A 21,691-nucleotide genomic window follows, 5' to 3' on the forward strand; every position below is an offset into this window, starting at 1 on the left:
AAACGGAGGCAAGCCTGGTGGGGAGAGGTTGTTCAGGTATTCCACAGGATAGTGAGCCGTAGCTGCTGCTTCGGGGTCTTGAAGGCTATCTTGACCAATATAACTGACTGACTGCTGGGTGCTACAGAGCATACTGGTGGCTAGTTGATTCAGTTTATCGACATCCTCATTAAGGGGACTCAAGATAGCGCGCTCAATGAGCATCTCAGGAAGGAGTCTAGTATTTTCGATATCCGGAAATATAGTACGAAAAAATTAAATAAATTAAAAAAATAAAAAATAAAAAAAAAAAAGGAAATAAAGAGTGAATAAAATGTAGCTCACCTTCGCCTTTGTGTGGGTCTCTCATTTTCGATATCAAGGTCATGGTCAAAGCTTCGCTCGCGCACTGCTCCATGATTGGCTTCATTTTGGATATGGCTGCTACATCAATGGATCAATGGACAGTAATAATCCGTTATAAAGTCAAATCGATGGCGAGGAAGAGTATGATTATATGAAATATTTAAAGTACGTAGAGCCCACCTTTCAGCACTCGGACATGTACTTCGATTATGTCCTGGGCGATTGCAAGTGCTACACATATGCGGCCTTTGGGGCTGGCTAACAATATTTGCCCTTATATATATATGATGAGAATAAAATAATAGAGGGCTAAATAAATAAAATAAAAAACAAAATAAAATAAAAATAAAATAATAACTTCTTTACCCTCTCGTGGGACCAATAACCTGCTCCAGGCGTGAAGCGGACGGAAGGTTTGTGCGAAGCTCAACACGCTCTGTTTTTTGAGGGCAGAGCCGCCTATCATGCTTTTCACTGTTGCACAGACTACAGGTGCGGACCATGTGTTTATGAAATCTAGGTGCTGAGAGAAAAATTCAAATTGACAATATTGTAATTGTATTGGGTGAAAAAGACAGAAAAGGCCTTTGGCAGCGCTGCCTGCCTACTATATCCTCTACCACATTATCGATGGATAAGTTTTGACACTTTTATTTTATTTCACCGCCAGAAATAAAAACTGGTCAAAATGAGAATGATTTTCATTTTGACCAGTCATTATGGATTCTCCTGCGGGGGCTGGCTGCTCCAGAGAAGGACAAATACACTTATATTGAGAAGAGCAGCCGATGTTCAAGCATTCCCTGCAGCGAATCCAAGCTGCAATCCCAGTTTATCTTGCCTTTCTTCCTTCAAGTTTTCTTTCCTCCTCTTCACTCTCACTCTTTTCTCTTCTTTCTCCTCTTGTTCGAGTAAAGCAAGCAGGGCTATTCGTCGATGGAGCTGTAGAACCCATCATACAACCCTTCTTCAGCATCCTTTACTGCCTGTTGGCTTTGTATTAGTTCCTCTTCAGCGTCTACGGGTCGTTCTTTGATACGTTGCACAGCCCGCCGAGCTCGTCGTGCTTGGATAATATGTTGTACACCCGATGGATTTGGTAAAGCTGTGAAACGTGTAGAACGTGTAGAACGTGTAGAGCGTGTAGAACGTGTAGAACGTGTAGAACGTGTAGAACACGTAGAGTTTGTGGAGCGTGCGGAGCGTGTGGCAACCATTTCAAAAAATCAAATTAAAAAATTTAGGTTCGGAGGTGGAGAGATTGAGGAAGCTAATTATCAAAGAAGCTTCATGATATATATACATGCTTTTTTTTTTTTTTTTTTTTTTTTTTTTTGTTTCATCGTTTATTTTTGTTTCTCTTTTGTTTATTTTTGTTTCATCGTATCCCACCAGTCACTTCGTCTTTTTAAAGTCACCTTTTTTGGCTGTCACATAATTTTTTGTAATATTTTAATATAAGAAGAGATTAAGATTTTAAGGTTAGACTTTTATCTGAAACTCCAAATGATCTTCAAACTATGTTTCATGTTTAAGTTAATCATTTAAATCATGTGGTTTCCATCTAAACTCTAATTTCTATATTAATAAATAAATTCATACCACTTTGACTACCACTTTTGCTACCACCTACTGCTTTTGCTACCACTTACGAAGTTCATCCAGCACCAAACAGGTGGAGTCATTATGAGTAATTAAGGGGTCATATGTGATCTCTATTTGTGAACTTTTAGTTTTATATGTGATCTATCTGTCATGCGTTATCTTCCTTTTTTTTAAATGCATTAATACCCTCATTCCAAACACTTAATTTAATTCATTAATTCATTAATTTAAGTTTTGCCTGACTTGGGATTCTCTTTTAACAAAGGCAATACAACCTTTCTCTATTCTGAAATACCAACTCAACACAAAATATTTCATCTCAGCGCCTTAGTGAAATTACTGTGAGTCCAAAGAAATCATCATAAGCTATTTCTTGTGGATGAAAAGCTCCATGAGTTTATTTGGCCAAATCTTATTTGTTTCATCAAAAAAAATATAAAAGAATAACAAAGTCGAAGATGAGGATGAGGTCAATGGGGAGACACTACCTATTTCTTGGTGAGAAAAGTCTTGAATTCTGGGGTACCAACAGTTGAAATTCGTTCAAGAAAATGAGATCCTGGAGTGACCACTTGCTTCTTGCCCGAGGAAGCCTGTTTGAGGACATTTTGCAATCCAAATGTAATTGTTGTTTGCAACTCTAACCATGTCTTGATATCAACACCCAAATTTTTCAGACTGTTCAGGCTGTCTGGGATGGTTACATCTTTCACATACACCATGAGATAAAGGTTCCCACATCTGAACATGATGTAAATGGACATGACATGTGCAATAACCTGCCAGCCAGGTACAACTGCGTCAGTGATGCCAAAGTCGTCCTGCAGATGGTCCAGTGCATTCTTCAACATCTCACCAACACGTACAAGGTCTTTGGCATTCTTTTTCTTGTAGCCTTTCTGTGCAATCGAGGTTACTTCTGCAATGCCAACATTACAAATTGTTTTGTTGGAGTCATCCTTGAAGTTCAAACCTAGGTCTGGCTCTTTTCTGCTGATACTTGCCTTTCCAGCATGGTTTGCTGAGTCCACACTACATGCAAATTAAAAGAATGTGTTAGTACAAACGATTCAGACGTTAAAGTTTAAGAGATTAGTGTATCCATTAGAACTAAAAAGCAAATAATAAGTGTCATCTCTATTTACAAGTCCAAAAACAACTTCTTGTCTGGTGCACTGACAAACACTCTACAAATCGATAAGATAAATGACGAAATTGCTGTAGACTCAGAGTAAACTCTGGCTGTGTCTGAGGAAGGAAACTCTTGTAGAGCACTGACAAAATATGTCCACAGTCGCTGATGTTTGGGATCTTTTGCACAAGACAACAAGAACTCAAGGCACTTAGCCCTATCGAAATCATGATCCTCAAAGTGCTAGGAAAGGATTCAAGTTAGCAACAGCAAGACGTCTGGGTCCTTGAACCTATGAAGAAACACTTACATCAAGCCGTGACCGGACTTCATTACGCACTACTGTTACATCAACACTCTTCCAATTTTGTAAGGACTTTTTCACGGATTGCAAGAAATGATCCCCCGAAAAAGTCAATCTGATGTGCTGTTGCTGCTTTCGAAATCAGGATAATACCTGACCGAGCACTATAAATTAAAGGAAAAGAAAATGTAAATCTGTTAGTAGTTACATCCATCAGTATGCGCAGTTAAGACAAATTATGTTGTAGAATACAATACACTTACAGAGCTTGATCTGTGTCTGTCACATAGACTTTCTTTGCTTTTACATCTTGAAATAGCTGTCCAAAGCTACCTCCAATGTCTAGCCCATCAAGTATCGCTGAGAAGCGATATGAATCACCTGTGATGTCTGGAATCATAAAATCGTCTTCATCGACATCATCCATGAATAGATTCTCCTCACTGTATGTGGTTGGAATAAGATTTGGGCTGTCCACTGAGGTTGTTGAGATCCGTGGCATGGATATAGGGGTTACTATAGTTCAATAAAACATGCAAAGGACTGTCAACTTGAGTGAAAGATAAAGTAAGTTTGTCTGTGATACTGACCAAGACCAAGCTTACTCACCTCGTCGCTTTGGAGTCATTTGCAGACCTTCAACAAAGTTTGTGTTAAGACTCCGCTTCTTACTGTGTCCAGCCTGAGATATTATTGAATGCATCAAAGGTTCAGTATCTTTGTCAAGTTGCTGATGTTCAATGCTTTTTTTTTTTCAGTACGATGAATCGAGTCCTTGGCATATGACTCTGATCCTTTGACAAGAGTAGATGCAGTTTTCATCTGAGATGATTGTGATTGCCGGTCCAGCCAGAATTGGACTCCTTCATTGGCCTTCCAGTATTTGAATTTTTGCCACAAGTCTAATTTGATATCCATGTCCAGATTGCTATCCCGGATTGCTTGTGCGTATCTCTGGTGTCCATGTTGCTTGAAGTAGATATCAAATGCCTCAAAGAATGCAGGTGGGGATCTATCACTGGCAGACTGGATCCAAGAGGTGCCGGATTTAGTAGACATTGTGGTGCACAAAGAGTTCAACCCCTATGATAGTATGAAGGCGCAGGAATCATTCAATAGAGGTTTGTATCAACCAATTTACTTCATTGAACAGGAAAAAGCATTGACATAAATGAAACTGGCAAACTTCATGTGACAATAAGCACAGAGGACCAAAGGATTGTTTCCTCTTCAGTGACCCAAATCAAACGATGACATAGGCCTAAGGAAGAAATCTCACCAACGGCCAGAAAAGGTTTTCGCAGCCTGCTTTCCGATAGAACATCGAATGCACAGAAAGCATTGAACACAAGATGAAGTCTGCAAGACATGTCAACGAGCCAAAGGACAAAAGTATTGTATTCATCTTTGGTCACCCCAAATCAAACGATGACAAGGGTCAAGGAAGAAAACTCATTAATTGCCAGAAATGGTTTGCACAGCTACTTTTTCTGATAAAACATCATACAAGCAGGAGTGTTGAACATATCTTTCGCCGCATTTGATCAATAAAGCATCAAATAGGGAACAGTTTATAGAGAGCTAGAAGGGAATTTAGAAACAGAAATTAATATTTACCTTTTGGTGAAGACGTGTGGTAAACAACAAGCGTGTGGTGAGTCTGGCGACGACGGCGAGTGACGGCGATAGCCAGCCGTGAGAGTTGGTGACAGCAGTGGATACTATGAACAGGGTGGGAGTGGCTAGTAGGCGAATGTCGTGAGAGTGATGAGAAGAGGACGAGGGAGTGGCTAACGTTGAAGATACAAAGACAAGGGTACTATACAAGGCGATTGTGATGTTACAAAGACGAGGGTGATGATAGAAAGCCAGTGGTAATAAAGTGATGGAGAAGATACAAATATGAACCAATAAAGATTGGATGTTAAAAAAATAGAAAAAAAAAGTGATAAGAAAAAGAAGTAGAGAAAAATCCGATAAAGTAATATGAAGCGGAAAATGGTTTACAGTGGGAAAAAAAGAACGTAAAGAGAAATAGCTAATGAAGAACAATACAATCAAATGAGATGGAGGATTACCAAGAATAAAGTCGATGAAAAAGAATGGAAGCAAAGATCACCAATTAAAAAAATGGAACGCGATGGATGATGGCAAAAAGCAAGTTTTATATGACGCCAACGTCACCGTATTTTCTAAAAATTTATTTTTAGTGATGCTCGCCCCCTATAGTCCATCCCACCACAAAAAAAGGTCTATTAATGTTTGTTGTAGTAGAAGTCCTATTGTTGCTGCCCGCTTGATGTCTCTCCTTCTCCTGGGCTTAACAAAGGTTCCTTTGGTGGCCTTGATCCCTCCACTCCTCCTTCTCCGTCATCTGAGAACATTCGTTTGGTGGTACCATCATCACCTCCACTACCTCCACCACCGCTAGAAGCTTGACCTTGAACTCCTCCTTCTGGCGGCTTATATTTTGAAGGTCGTATTTGATCTTTTATCTGAGACTCACAGATCCGTGCAATATTTTCAGCACCAACAACACCCCGATCAAAGTATGCTTTACAGTTTCGACAGTACTTGGATCGATAAGGCACATTCTCCAATAAAGTATCACAGTGAAGTCGTGGACACTTGGCAGATGTGTAGTATTCGTGACAACCTACAACGGGGTAGCCTAGAGCTTTTGCCTATTCGATCCCAATATAATACTCCATGTTAATAAAGACTCGTAATGAAACATCATTGATCATTTAAAAAAAAAAAAAAAAAAAAAAAATTACCTTTTCAACAAGCTTCTTCGTCAATATCACATGCTTTGATGCTTGTCCTCGGTTTGTCTTGAATGCTCCAAGTCCAATACAGATCACCGCATTCGTGTTGGAGCCTCTTCTTCGTCCATTACTTCCACCTGTAAGCAGAACTGCCTTGATCACATAATCAACGCATCCTTTCTGTGCTTTTTTACTGTCCCAGGCATTTCGAACAAACCAGCCATCATTATAGAAATCGAATAGCGTTCTGTATATAGTCACTCTATTGCCATTACCGGCTCCAGCTCCAGTACTTGATGGAACTTGATTTGGCTGCAACCTCTTCATATAATTGAAATAATCTGTTAGAGTGGACCTTGAGAATGATGGGATGTTGCCTTCAATTGCTGTAATCCCTTTTTTATGCTTCCGCCTCTCTAGCTCACCCCGGAACTTAGTGGATGGCTTGTAAAGATAGGCTCTAGAAATCCGGAGGATGTCGCGCTCGTTGGGCCTTCTTGGATCCAACTTTGCAATTGTCATCGAGTACCTCTCGCCTGGATCGACCCCAATAATAACGGTATCTCCAGGGGGAGGACATTATGCCGGAGTCTCGTTTGTAACTTCTACATTATCGAGGAGACGGGAGCTTTGCTTCCAGTTGATCTCGCGCCGCACTGGAGGCAGCGGATCTGTACTCGATGCGCCTTCTTCAACTGCTTCTTCTTCTTCTTCGCCATCTAAGAACGGCTCATCAACTTTCAGCAAGTCTATGTCGTTGGCACCCAGCAAGATATCATCGTCATCGTCATCGTCATCGTCATCGTCTCCATCACCGTCGCCACCGCCTCGCCATGACCTGAAGACGAGGGTCCCTGTTGAGCACTTGAGGATGAGGATCCTCGCGGGACACTTGAGGGTGAATATCCCCGTTGAGCACTTGAGCTTGCCCGAACCCTTGAAGATGAAGATCCTCGCCGAGCCCTCGAAGATGAAGATCCCCGTTGAGCACTTGAGGATGAGGGTCCCTGCTGGGCACTTGAAGAAGTCTGGCCTGCTTGAGATGTTTGAGTGTTCGAAGGTCGGGCAGCTTGTGAGCCTCTTCTTTTTCGTTTTGACGTATCGTAGGCAAGAAGAGTAAGAGTAAGGCCATTTGTAAGGAATGATGGTCGTAATTTTTTCGTATGGCCGTCAGATTGCAGTCCAACACCCTTGTATCCTTTCAAGGAGAACAGTGATTGCAGCAATATCCTCTTTTGACTAAGTGTTGCGATTAGCAGTCATTTATATGGGTTTTTACTATAGCTAAGCTTTTTACCCTTTTAATTTAACGAAGATCCCTGGATCATAATAAACACATCTTTCTTTCGTTCTCGTTACTTATTATGATCCTGGCATATTTCAATTAGCACAGCCAAGTGTGGCTCGTGCTTAAATAAAGTTGCTCAACTTCTCTGCCTCTTTGCAAAACTGAACTCTCTTTTCTAGTTTTCATTGGACTATAAACCATGTAAACCATTGCATACCCGGCCACTTCCAGTCAAAGAAGACCGCTTGAAATGATGATCCAGACATCGATATGCTAAACCTGTACTCGATAAGCTGCATCTAACGTTTCAAAACAAGTTACATGTATAGTCCTTTTTTTTGTAGCTGTTGATTGTTTAATGAGCTTCGTTGCTTTTTGAATGGTTAGTTAATATTCTGAAGCTAAACCATCAGACTTCAATCAGGCCTATACTGTATAACCGGATATGACCTGCTTTGAAGAATTATCCCTAGTAAGCGCCATTTACTCAATGTATAGTTTGCAGAGGCCAGCTCAGAATGACCTCTGAAGGAGAAGACCAAATATATGGTTATGTATTACGAAGAAACTGTACTACGAGCTATCTCTTTGTTCCGGAGCTGCTGCTGCTATACTTCAATGATGGTAAGTGGTGATGGCAAATGCTGGTTTATCTGACCACTGGCAATCAAGTGAATAGTATAGCATAGCATAGCATAGCATACTCTTGACCCATATTAGAACCGTTTCGCATACTTTAAAATTACTACTATCCTAGCGAGAGAGATGATGATTCATTCTTGCTGCCAAGAGTCTGTGATCAAGTCTTCGTGCCTATTATTCGAGGCTCTTTTTAAGACTGAGAAGTGAGAGAGTACCAAGTGTCATCATATGCTTTGCTCTAATGTCTGTACACGCCTATGGGCCTGCACAAATTCATTTGGCGGTAAAAAAAAAAAAGCGACAGCATTACTTAACATGCCCATACGGAATGGTTTTTCCTTCCTTGATATCAGCTTACACATTCCTGGCACAAAAGAAAAGAAAAGAATGAGAAAGAGGACTCCTCCCTCCAAATGCTGGGCAATAATGAGTAGGAATCGTTACCAATCTGTGAGATCGGAAAGATCACCAATCAAGGAGTGAGAGAGTTGCGTCTCGCGTAGTATAAAGTGTTACGACAGGGACGGGGACAAAGATGAATGAGAACCATAGCTCAAGTACAAACACAATGTTATAGTCATCACATACACCTGGCTTTTTTTACCAACACTGAGGGGGCTCTACCAGGCATTTGTTTGTCAAGCTTGCTTTATTATTTTCTTTTGTTGTCTTGCAAAAGCAAAAGCTAGGACATGGTCAGGTTAGTGATGGCATCAACCATCACTTTGTGCTTGGCGAAGCTGTGTTCTACTCCACTTGTCACAGGTGGAAACTTTAATCTTTCCCATGCATGTGAATGTGCCTACACAGCCCATTCATTCAAAGCATGATCTCACGAATCCATCCTCATTTACTTCCTTCCTTTCATTCAGGTACCAAAAAACAGATCAGTCGAGCAGAAACGATAAAAACCAACTGACCCTTAGTCAACGCACATTGTAAAAAGAAAAAAAGAAAAGAATAGCTGAATGAGTAATTACCAAAGCAACAGTCGTACAAAGACAGGGAGATGCATGCGTCTAATCTTTCATCAGCTTTCGCCATTTGTCTTTCATCTTTCATCTTTCATCTTTTTATTCTTCATCCTTTAGTACATTAGCCGATTCCCTTTCTTTTTTATTAGTTCGAATCTCGAATCCTTAAAGCATACATGCATGTAAGAGACTGACAAACATGACTGGAGCACGCAAGAAAACCTTTTTTCACACTCACCACTGACAAACTGTCTTTTGACAGTCATTCTTCTCTTAGTGGTGTGGATAGGAATACCATCTATGAGCAAAGACGAAAGCAATAGACCATGTTTGGCAACACCAATTCTCTGTCACGCAGTGCACTCTCGCCTGCACAGGCTCTGAGACTCTTTGACTTGTACATGCAAGGCACTCGCACCATAGACGACGATCGCATCCTAGTGACAGAGCTATGCCTCGATGCTGACTCTGTACTGTCTCGTATTCAGAAGCCTTGGAAAAAGTCCTTTGCTTCAATGACTTCAACCTCTTCGACCTCTTCAGGTTCTAATGAAGACATGGTATTGCGCCAAGGTATTGGCTCAGCCTACTATGAACTTGCTCGCTTATTTGAGCAATTGGGTCACTCAGCTGATGCACAGAGACGAGACAAGAAGGCAGAGAAATGGGGATACATCCAAGGGAGCAACGACAACAACGACACCAATAACAGCAATGTCACTGCTAACCAACAAGTCAACGGACCCAGTGGTAGCAAATTGAGTAAGGTGATGGAAACAGTGCAATTCGCACCAGTACAGGCCATTGCAACTATATCAAAGGACATATTCAACCACAATGAATCTCCAACAGTCATCAGGTACAACTTATCAGATGCCGATGCAAGTCTGGATGATATTTACCAGCTTGCATATTGTCTCAGTCTGCTTCATATGACTCCTATCCAAACAAACGATCTTAATAGGCTTGAGAAAGAGTGGTATCAGGCCATATCAAGCAATCAGGATGAACATGGTCGATTGCGTAAGCTGGGATCGGATGTGGTTGAACTGTTTATCAGCGATGAGATTAAGGCCGAAGCTACTGTTGCTGAGGTTGTGGCTCTGGCGCCAGGTCTTGACCAAACACAGTTCAGAGCACTACTTGCGGCTTTGATCAATGACATCAGCCATAACATCATGCTGGGGATTCATTTACTGGAAGGACTGGCTCAGTTGATGCAACATGCTCCTCTTGGATACCTCGACTCGGATGACCTTGTCTCAATCCTCAATACTCTCAATTCTCGCTTGCAAAGCACACATACTCAATCTGGAGATCATCTATATCACCTCTCATCTACAGTCTCACATGTCCTCGATGCCATGGTCAACAACCAGGTCAAGGGTCTGAAGCGAGAACAACTCCATGAGCCACTTGCAGTATACCTCAAAGGATTGAAAGAGAGTTCAGACCCTCATCTAGTCTATCAGTCAGCTTATGCTTTCCAAGCACTATTGCACATTCCAGACGACGAATCGACAGTGCAAGGTATTCTCCGACGGACATCAGCAGTACTCCGAGGAGTGTTTGGAGTAGTGAGTGCAGTCAAAGACATGGATATGAATGCCTTTATGGATGAGATAAGCAACATCCAGAAAGGACTTCCATCAGTGACAGATATCATGGACAAGAGCCTAGAGGTGTACAAAGGAACAACATCACTCTATGAGAGTGGAGTGGCGTTCAGAGAGTGTATGGAAGAAGGACTCAGCTTCAGTCGCAAGTCAGGATGGTATCCAGCACTTCGAGTAGCTGATGGACTACTGCAGAGAGGCGAGCTGACCAAGTTCAAGACTCTTGTGTGTGAAGTGTCCTGTCGAAATGAAGCAGCATTCCAATGGGGACTCTGTCAGATGTTGGGACAGGTTGCAGCAGATACAAAGTGGAGCATGGATATTCGGCAAGATGCCGTCACATTCCTAGGAGAGATATACAGGAATGACAAGGAGTGGGGACAGCATATACGCATTAAGCAATGGATCATAAATATCCTTAGACAACTATCCTCGTTACCACCAGATGGTTTCCAAGGCATGTGTTCCATTCTTGTATGGATAATGTTTGGTGACAATGAGGCTAAACATTTTATACTAACCCACGTACTCTATACATGTTTTTGCTCCTTCTTTCTGTTCACATTTATTTTAGCTGCAAACACTCTTTTGAATGATCTCAAGGTGGATGGAGGTGACCAAAAACAGGAGCTATACAGGACCTCTCTTCAAGAGCCATTGATCCAGTTCTCCTCTGTTGCTACACTCTCTCGACCTAAATCTTCACACCTACTTGATCGTGCACAGAAGAAGCCAGATGTTGAGGATAACCTACGGAAACTAAAGAGACGGCGGATAGATGCTGGGAGTACCCAAAGCTTCTATGTTCAACAATATGCCAAAGCAAGTCCTCAAGCGAGCGATGACGAGCGGTTCTTGTTGATGGACAAAGTGAAAGAGTTCCTAGACAGCAAGCAGAAAGTGATGCTTGTGCAAGGAGAATCAGGAGCAGGCAAATCCACATTCAACAGCACTCTAGAGCGTATGCTTTGGGAGACATATCAAGAGAGACATGGTCGGATTCCACTGTTCATCAACCTTCCAGCCATCGACAAGCCAGAGAAGGATCTGGTTGCAAAGCAACTGCGAGACTACAGTTTCATAGACTCAGAGATTAAGGAACTGAAGATGAGTCGGTCATTTGTGTTGATCTGTGATGGATATGATGAGAGCATGCAGACCAACAACCTGTATGCATCCAACCAACTGAATAAGGCTGGCGAGTGGGAATGTCAGATGGTGATCAGCTGTCGCAGTGAGTATCTTGGATCGGACTATCGAGATCGATTTCAACCTATGGACCGTAATCACCAAGCAGATAGTGGATTGTTCCAAGAGGCAGTGATTGTGCCATTCTCAGAGGCACAGATTGAAGACTATATCGAGCAATATGTAGAATCTATGGATCTGCTGTGGGGTGTGGAGGACTATAAGCGCGCACTCAAGATGGTCCCTAGCCTACAAGAGCTTGTGAAGAACCCATTCATACTGTCGATGTCACTTGAAGTACTTCCGCGGATGGTGGATCCGGGTCGAGAGATCACCAAGAGCAAAATCAAGCGGGTCACGTTGTATGACCAATTTGTTGAGCAGTGGCTTGAACGAGGCAAGAAGCGACTAAGCGAGACATTAAGACCAGAAGATAGAAGGATGTTCAGAGTGTTGACAGATGAAGGGTTTGCACAGAATGGAATTAAATACCTGACAGAGCTGGCTATAGCGATCTATAAGCATCAAGATGGCAACCCAGTGGTGGAGTACTCACAATTCAAGGATATCGGTACATGGAAAGAAGCGTACTTCAGCAAAGGGAATAGAAGGAATTTGCTACGTGAGGCTTCACCGCTCACTCGCACAGGCAATCAATATCGGTTTCTGCATCGATCTATTCTGGAGTACTGTCTAGTACGATCGATGTTTGAACCTCAACCGATGATGAGTACGTCTGTAAACGATGGAGAAGCAAAGGTGACTACACCGCCACCGTCTCGTCGACAGAGTATTAGTTCGATGTTCAGTTTCGAAGGCATGGATATCAAAGGGAGCGAGCAAGAAGTGGAAGTGGTCAAAGTTGATGAGACATTACCTTTAGTATGGAGGAGTTTTGTAGATGAGCCATCTATTCTTCAGTTCCTGGAGGATCGTGTCCGTCTTGAGGCGGTGTTTAGACAGCAGTTGTATGGATATGTAGAGCTCTCAAAGAGTGATAGCAAGTGGCGGATAGCAGCAGCGAATGCGATGACTATTTGATCCGATCAGGCGAGTCATTTATCGGAGCAGACCTGCGAGGCATTCCGATTCCAGGAGCAGATGTCAGCCATGGTATTTTTGAGTATACGCAGCTGCAAGGAGCAGATCTGAGGAAGGTCAACTTACGGAAATGTTGGCTTCGTTCAGCAAACCTGAGTGGAGCAAAGATGGCAGGGATACAGTTTGGCGAATGGCCACTTCTTGAAGCCATTGGCAAGGTATTTGATGGGGCATATTCACCTGATGGCAAGACACTCGCTGCAGCTATCAGAAACGGATCAGATAGCAATTCAATCATCGTGTATGACACATCAACATGGGAGAAGCTTTTTGCTTTGAAGGACGATGTAACTACCTACAGTCTTTTATACTCACCAGACAGCAGATATATTGCCTCCTGGCACTATAACGAAAGCGTAGTTCTAATTTGGGATGCAGGATCGGGAGCATTGGTTCACAGATTGGTGGGCCATACAGGGCGTGTCTACTGTGTAGCGTACTCGCCAAGCGGGAACGATCTTGCTTCAGCTAGCGATGATGGCTCAGTGCGAATGTGGGATACCCAATCAGGCGTTCTCAAATTTATGTTAGAGGGTCATACTGATGCTGTGAGGAGTATGGCATATTCACCTGATGGAAAGCAGATTGCAACTGGCGGTAAAGACATGACATTACGGCTATGGGATGCGACATCAGGGCAACAGTCGATGTTGCTGATGGACCATGAGAGATGGATTGGGCAAATTGAGTATTCACCTAATGGTCAGGAAATCATAACTCGTTGTTTGGAAGATTGCTGGCTGCATGTGTGGGATGTTGGATCAGGTCAAAAGAAGTTTATCTTGGAGCATGGTTATCATGTCGTAGGGATACAGTACTCACCTAATGGGAAGTTTGCTGCCTCGTTCACCCGGACGGAGATATATCAGTGGGATATGCAAACAGGGCAAGTCATTCATACTTTTGGTAAAGAATTTTTTGGTATCAAAGATCTAAAGTATTCACCAAACGAAGAAACGATAGCTGTTTGCGATCAGAGCAACACAATATGGCTTTGGGATGCGAGATCAGGCCAACTCATGAATACCTTCTACGGTCACTCTGATTGGATAAAATGCTTGGCATATTCACCAAACAACCACCAGATTGCGTCCTTCAGTAGAGACAAAACGATACGTCTATGGGATACTCGGCCACAACAATCCAGTCACGACTTACATAGCTATTCAGCAAGCATCCTTGGCATAACGAGCTCGCCGGATGGGCAGCAAATAGCTTCACGCAGTCAGGACCGAACAGTGCGTATGTGGGATGCAAGGACAGGACAGTCCATCTACACTTTGCAATGCTCCGGTAAAGATATAAAAGATATCAAGTATTCACCTGATGGCCGGTTGCTTGCCTCTCGCCATTATTCTCCACGCGTCTATCTTTGGGATGTCCGAACAGGCGTACCCGTTCACACTTTGGAGCTACAAGGTGAAGGTGCTGATGATATCAATTCCTTTGATTTCTCACCTATTGGTCACCAAATTGCCTGTGGTCATGTATCTGGAAGAGTGACTATATGGGACACACAAACAGGAGAGCTCATCCGCACACTACATGGCCACAAAACAGAGATGCATAATGTGGTGTTCTCACCTAATGGCGACCAGATTGCTTCGTACGATGGCGGTGGAAACATCATAGTCTGGAAAGCTCAATCAGGGGAACTCCAGCATGAAGTGAGTGATGAAGTGAGTGATAGAGCAATCTGGTACTCTTATATCGCATACACGCCTGACAGCCGGAAGATAGTGTTGTGGAACCGCTCTAGTCTCGACAGCTGGAAAGTATGGAGTGCAGGAACGGGTGGGATATGTTACGAAACACAGTTTGACGATAGTCTAAATTGTGTAGCACTTTCACCATGCAGTCAACAGATGGCTGTTGGACATTGGGAAGGGCTGGTTAGTGTGGGGGATATTGAAACAGGGTCAATACTATGGGTGCTTGAAGGACATATTAGCACGATTACTGATATTGCTTATTCGCCTGATGGAAGATACATTGCCTCAAGCAGTGAGGACATGACAGTGCGAGTGTGGGATCCGAAATCAGGCCAGTGTTTGATTGTAATCCCATGTGAAGGTGGTTATGCTAATACGTTTGTATGGAATGCCTCTAAAGAGGGCCACTATCTGGTTACAGGCTGTGAGGATGGTTCTATCCGGATGTGGCAGATTGTGAAGGAGAATGAGGAATACCAATACCACCTAAAGTGGAGCACCAGACAAACGACCCTTAATGCAAACAATGCTCGTATTCACTCTGTAGGTGGGTTGAGTGAAGTCAACAGGAAGCTCCTAATGCAACGTGGAGCTATAGAGGAGCAACCCTCCTCTTTAGCTGTACAAGAGGCGATCAAGAGTGTAGGAACGCCACCAATAGCATCCAAGGCAAAGAGTGGGTCCAGTCAAGTGGGTCATTATCAAGAACCATCACCGATAGCATATTTAAATGCAGGTTTAGAGGCAGATTTAGAGGTAGAAGATCTGAGGGAAGAAGCACGATTGACAAGGCTGACAGAAATGAGCCAATCGATCGGAGGCTACCGGCTCAAATGCAGAGCTTGCAATGAATGTAGCATTGCACATGTCATTTCATGCGAGCCTTGTGAGTCCAGAGTCAAGAGGGTAGATAGACACGAAGTCGTCCAGGATATAGAATAAAGTGCAAATATTGCCTCTTTACAATCACACAATAAAAAAGAAAGTGCCTCTTGAATAAGATAAGATAGCTTGAGAATGTTGTATTTATAGCAGAATGTGTAGTAACTACATCTATATATTAGAGGTCTGAACAATCCCACTCTGCAGGAGTCAAGTATACCGCATCACCACTTTCAACGCTCCACAGCTGCTGTAGTGATCCTGCAAGGCAAGAAGTATGGGTACATCTTCTGGCTCTTTGGCTTAATCTCTATTTCTATTTTCATTTCTATTTTCATTTTTATTTTCATTTTTATATTGGTTAAAAAAAGTTCTGATGGGTCAAGCCCATACGGATAAAGATAAAAGTACAGACTTTGTTAGTGTCAAACGGCTTATTCATATTCATAGGTTGTATAATGAACCACTCTGTGATTTTATCGAGTACCCATGTTTTGTCCACAATCACCGCTTTGCCATTCAACTTTGAGCATAGAGGTGATCGGAGATGGAGGTATTACCTCAAGTTAAGCGGGATCTTGCCTTCACCCTATCATTCACCACAGTGACACAATTATTTTTTTTTCTTTGAAGCGAAGTACATTGGTTGGCCATTAACTCTTTGCTTTACTATGCTATCGTACGCAGAAGGTTTTTTTTTTTTTTTTTTTTTTTTTTTTTTTTTTTCAAAACTGATACCATCCGTAGATGATCCTGCTGTTGATAGAATTTCGTTCCCATCTTCCGGGATGATTCCATGATATGTCGTCGTCTGGGAAGAGAGGCTGCGTCTAATGCTGCAACATCTCAAGTTCAGTCTTGATGCCTTGGAGGACAATTCGATCCTGACCGTGATCTGGTTCAGCACATGTCATTCCCATCAGCTTCAGCTGATCCACTTCATTGAACTGTTGTATCATCTTGATCTCCATCCCCATCTGAAGATCTTGACGCATCAATGCATGTTGCGATTGGCAGCCATTTATATATTTTTACTATAGCTAAGATATTTGCCCTTGTTTTCTAACAAAGATCCTTGATTACAATAAAGATATCTTTCTTTCGTTCTCGTTACTTGTTAAGATCCCAGCATATTCCAGAGTCACTATGTTTGGATTTATGCCTTTATATTTATTTTTGATCTTTGCTATGCTATTGTTTCTGAGCTACGTATTTCCTCGCGGCGCTTGAAAACTATGGAGGAGATGGATGGCTATGGTGATACATAAGTCTATACTAACTGCGGTTGTTCTCATCGCTGGATGTTTGGGAGTACTATTTTATGGGCTAATAGCGTCAAGGAAGTTGTACGGTTGTACTTTGGCTCGAGTTCACTAACCATTACCCCATTTTTCCCTCTCCTCTCTACACCTCCTTCCTCTATCCAGCTTTAGGTAATGTATAGCTGAGCAGGATCACCCTTCGGATAGACAACCACTGCTACTCACTAGTGAGATGGCAAATGGTCACAAGTGAGTGAGTAGGAATATCGATTCATCCTATCGGACTGGTGACAACAGTTGAGGCATACAAGGATAATCCAGATGATGACAAATATGTCAGGGATGATGAAGGGACGTTGGCTCGATATCAGGCTAGTCTTTAAGAGATAAGGACCCCTAGGACGTGGCCGGCGCTTGCCGTAAACATTTATTATGATAGTTTCGCAACAAATAAATAAATAAATAAAAAAGAGGCTTTACTGGGGTAGCAAGTATAGTTCAATCATTTCATATTTGTTTCTTTATTCATGACCTTTTGTTCTTTACATTCCTTTTGAAGGAGGCATCGCCATTTCTGACCCTTTACCGTGAAGGAGAAGAGGAAGTCCGACTCCCTAAATTATCCACAAGCAAAAGTGGGGTACCATGTTTTGAGAGGACTGGGGCTACCTTTTAGCTCTTCGCAAAAGAGGTGTGTGTACCTGTCTTTACTTCAAAAAAGAATAGCATTGCCAAGGTACAAAAGAATACTAAATCATGTAACAGGAACTCTTGCATTGAGGCTAAGAACCGACTAAAATGTAGAAGCAGAGATAAGCAAATGAAAAATGTTCCTCCGATTGTCAATTCCCAGGGCTACTGGTGCTCCATAGAACTTTCAGGCTGCTTTGCTTCCGGCCAAAGGATGCGAATGGACAGTACCCTTAAATGAAAGGACAATCAGGTAGAACATGCACGCAAAAGAGTTGATATTCAGATACAACAAGGCTGTCAAGTTTGCAGGAGGGCCTTTGTATTTTTCTCACCTTGTTACACTGAATGGCGAAGCAGAAAAAAAAAAAAAAAAAAAAAAAAAAAAAGACGGAATGAGGAACTCTTCATCTTACCATCATCATCCATTGGATTATCACCAAGATGTCACAACATCAATACCAACAATTCCGAATTGTCACCATGGTTAAAAAAAAAGTTTATGTCAGGACTGGAAAGATTTCTGCAAGCAATGACAGCTCTTTAAGTTATGTGTGTCTGCAAGTCATTCGAGACGTGTCCTCTAATGCATTGTGATTCAAATTGGATGGGAATCCCATGCCATTCCTCATAGATCCTAATGGCAACAGGTCAGGTTTGTTATTTATCATGGTGTCCTATGTGCCTTTTTGTACTTTATCGATTGCTTCGAGAGGATTCAATTCGTCAACGTTCTTTTTCTTTTTCTTTTTCTTTTTCTTTTTTTTTGTTCTTTGCTCTATTAGAATCGAACCTTCATGGAGTGCATTCTATCTTGACAAGCTCCTGGATGTCACTACAGAAATACCACAGATCTGCAGCTGCAATTGCGACAGTAACAGTGACAGCAACAGTAAAGCCGTCATTCATTTATCCTAGATCGAGAAAGCTGGTAAATTGGATTTCCTCCCAAGATGTCATGTTATCATTATCAGGTTTGGATCAGCCTTTCAACCAATCCCTTACTACTTACCAGAACGCACAAACCGAGTTGATCAAGCCTGAGCTTGAACAGATTAAAGCGTTATTGCGGAAGGTTAAAGTGAAGAGCGATCAGATGATGCACCTACAATCGGAAATGCTTAGAATGCAAGCGACCATGATCAAAATGCAGTTGGAGCCCAAGGACGAGAAAATGGATGAACTGCAATGCTATGGGAGACCAAAAAGAAAGACGATGAAATGCTTAAACTGTAACTAGAAGGGTTAAGGAGAAGGATGATCAAATGCTTGAACTACAAAAGCAGGTCCTCGACAGGCCTAAGTGGCAAGTACACCCTTTTATATTGCCTCAAGTTAGAAATGGGAACGATCCCGGCTGTTGCTCGGACACGAGCCCCGAACCTGATTGATGCCGCTATCGCTTATTTAATCACTTGTATGGGTGCGCTTTCCAAGGAGTATCAGGAGTTCTGGCAGTGTCATAGGCACTTAAGGCTAATACAAATTTGACCAGATTGGATTTGTGGGAATAACTCAATTGGGAAAGAAAAAAAAATGATGGTGTCTGTCTTCCAACGACTAAAGAGCCATGATAGTGTAATGCTCTTTCTACTGCCTACCTGACTTTGAGTCTTTATTCGCTTTAGACTAGGTTGGTCATTGAGATTGTGTGGAAGTAGCATCCCGATACAACCTATGCAGACAAGTCATATTTATCTTTTCTGCTGCTCATTCTACGGGGAAAAATTCGTTTCTACGATGTGGGATGTGCGATATGATATGGGTGCGCTTGCAATATCCATGTCATGTACTAACTCCCATACCTTCCCATGGTTATGCTTCATTTGTTTTTCGCTACAGGAAGCTTTTTTTTTTTTTTTTTTTTCTTTTATTTTTTTAACAGTATGAATCCAAAGCTGAAGAACTCTCACTCAAGTGATTCACTCTTCAAATGTGATAATCTCAACGTATTTTTGTTTAAAAGTTTCTTCCTCGGGATGGAAAGCATTATGATAAACTATGGAAATCCCATCTATCGGCAGATCTCTTCTGCTAGGCTTTGTCTGAAAAAAAAAAAAAAAAAAAAAAAAAAAAAGCTTCTCTCATTCTGATATAATTCAATATTTATACCTTTGCGGTCCGCCTTTAAAATGTTTTTTTTTTTTTTTTTTTTTTTTTTTGTTGTTGTTGTTGTTGTTTTTGTTTTTGTTTTTGTTTTTGTTGTCTCTATCGGAACATTGAGAGCCAAAAAAATAAAAAAAAAAATAAAAAAAAAAGTGACGTGACAGACAATGGCGCACTGTAGAGAAGTTATAAAGAAAAAAGAGCTTGTCTCGTTCTCGTTCACGTTTTCCTAATGTCTGTCTGTTTATTATAGCCAGTAAGCCAGTGATAAGAGATGATGAGATGAATAGCATTTATGTATATATATTATGTATTATATACAAGTAAAAGAAGCTTTTTCAGTGCCTTTGCTTTGCTTTGCATATAGATAGTCCCGATTGAAAGATGATTCAACTCTGTAAACCACAGCCAGCGTGAAGAGAGGACGAGAATGATACATGACGCTGATATTATTTTCCGGATGTTCTATGAATAGGATGCTTCTCAAGAATAACTCTATTTGATTTGATTGCAAGAGAGTTAGTTCAGTTTGGAACTGATTTTTAAGCTGTACCTGGCCTGGCTACTTTTATGGGAAAGTGACAGAGCAAAGCAGACACGATGAGCTAAAATCAGATTGGCTGTTAAGGAAGCTCTTGTCACTGACTTTGATGTTTGTTTAGTCAAGGTTCAAGAGCAGTCAAAGGATGACTCTGCTTATGTTTATCTTTATCACGTTGTTTTCTCTATTCTATTACACAGACACAGAAAAAAAAAAAGAGCGCGCAAAAGCAATAAAAAGCAAAGGGCAAAAAAAAAGAAAAAAAAAGTATTTTGTCTTTCCACAGTCACAATTGGTTCACCTTGATCGTTCACAAGCATCATTTTCTTTCATTTCCATTTCCTAACCGCTTCCGTCGTTTTTTTCTTCACGCTTTCGCGTTTTTTTTCTTTTTTTCTTTTTTTTCTTTTTTATTAGGACCTTCTGCAAAAAAAAAAAAAAAAAAAAAAACACACACAAGTTCATCAAAAGGGTCAGTCTACCTCCCTACGACTCGTTTTTTTTTTTTTTTGTTTTTTTTTAAAAATATTTTTCTTTTTACTAATCTAATCCATGTATGCATAAAGACAATGTGTGTATGTGTGTTGTTGTTGTTGTGAGGTAACGGTGACGGCTCTAGACCTTCCATGGAACGCGAAAAACTTATTTTTTTTTTTTTTTTTTTCTCTTTTTCTTTTTTCCTTTTTTTTTTTTTTCAAAAAAAAAAAAAAGTCCATCAATAAAATCATAATTTAAAAAAAAAAAAGAAAGAAAAAAAAAAAACAATTAGTTTGCAGGCAGCAATCAGGCACTCGATGACTTCACGCGAGAATGGAACACACAGGACTGCAGGAGAATTAACTGCTACTGCACCTGGCTCTGGCTCTCGTGTAACAACAACGGCAAGTGCGGCTGCGAATGGAACTGGAACTGGAGCTGGAGCTGGAACTGCGACTATACCCGCTGCCACCTCTTCTGCCGCGTCTGTGACCAACGAGGGTCTGGAGCCCCGTAAACGTGGACGACCAAGGAAAAAACCACTGGATTCTCAAACACCCGTCAAGGCTCTTTATCCCCCAGCAGAGCCCCGAAAGCGCGGTCGACCTAGAAAAAACCCTGTGGATTCACCCATGAATGCGTCTTCTTCTTCATCTTCGTCTCATGCTCATCCTTCCAATGCTGAATCCATCCCACCAGGAGAGCCCCGTAAGCGAGGACGTCCTAAAAAAGAGGGTCAGGAACCTTTGACAGCACCTCCGACGACTCTATCTGAAGCAGAACCACGCAAGCGTGGAAGACCTAGTCATTCTCTTCATGGTTAAAATAACAAAAAAAACAAAAAAACAAAAAAACGAAATATAAAAAAAAAAAAAAATAACAAGCCGAAAAAAAAAAAAAAAAAAAAAAAAATAACAAATAACAAATATTGGGAAAAGAGATGGCCCAACTGTTTTTGGTGGGGCGACCTTTATTATTGTTATTATATATATATATATACTATTATTTTTACATTTTTGCAAATAACAAAAACCAACTTAGTAACATTTAACAGCAAA

At 41.5% G+C, this 21,691-nt stretch overlaps 4 protein-coding genes across 4 annotated transcripts; 2 read left to right on the forward strand and 2 right to left on the reverse strand.

Moving 5' to 3' along the window:
• Positions 1-2,438: 2,438 nt before the first annotated feature.
• Positions 2,439-4,782, reverse strand: BCR41DRAFT_390505 (hypothetical protein; the record flags this gene model as incomplete). The annotated part of the gene is made up of 7 exons (XM_022028231.1): positions 4,583-4,782; positions 4,148-4,469; positions 3,996-4,103; positions 3,650-3,902; positions 3,393-3,501; positions 3,096-3,325; positions 2,439-2,982 (listed from the first exon to the last, which is right to left on the reverse strand). The coding sequence occupies exons 1-7, from the start codon at positions 4,754-4,756 to the stop codon at positions 2,439-2,441; spliced, it is 1,740 nt and encodes a 579-aa protein (XP_021875798.1). The 5' UTR covers positions 4,757-4,782.
• Positions 4,783-5,665: 883 nt separating this feature from the next.
• Positions 5,666-7,708, reverse strand: BCR41DRAFT_401826 (hypothetical protein; the record flags this gene model as incomplete). Its single annotated transcript, XM_022029253.1, has 5 exons — positions 5,666-6,070; positions 6,164-6,661; positions 6,764-6,960; positions 6,993-7,352; positions 7,660-7,708. 5 exons carry the CDS (start codon positions 7,706-7,708, stop codon positions 5,666-5,668), a joined length of 1,509 nt encoding a protein of 502 aa, XP_021875799.1.
• Positions 7,709-18,101: 10,393 nt separating this feature from the next.
• Positions 18,102-18,749, forward strand: BCR41DRAFT_426528 (hypothetical protein; the record flags this gene model as incomplete). Its single annotated transcript, XM_022030740.1, has 3 exons — positions 18,102-18,159; positions 18,295-18,401; positions 18,484-18,749. Exons 1-3 carry the CDS (start codon positions 18,128-18,130, stop codon positions 18,747-18,749), a joined length of 405 nt encoding a protein of 134 aa, XP_021875800.1. The 5' UTR covers positions 18,102-18,127.
• Positions 18,750-20,613: 1,864 nt separating this feature from the next.
• On the forward strand, positions 20,614-21,460 carry BCR41DRAFT_390506 (hypothetical protein; the record flags this gene model as incomplete). Its single annotated transcript, XM_022028232.1, has 2 exons — positions 20,614-20,626; positions 20,900-21,460. The coding sequence occupies exon 2, from the start codon at positions 20,951-20,953 to the stop codon at positions 21,455-21,457; it is 507 nt and encodes a 168-aa protein (XP_021875801.1). The 5' UTR covers positions 20,614-20,626; positions 20,900-20,950.
• Between the last annotated feature and the right edge of the window lie 231 nt (positions 21,461-21,691).

Source organism: Lobosporangium transversale, assembly GCF_002105155.1.
Source record: "Lobosporangium transversale strain NRRL 3116 chromosome Unknown BCR41scaffold_69, whole genome shotgun sequence".
Classification (NCBI taxonomy): Eukaryota; Fungi; Mortierellomycota; class Mortierellomycetes; order Mortierellales; family Mortierellaceae; genus Lobosporangium; species Lobosporangium transversale.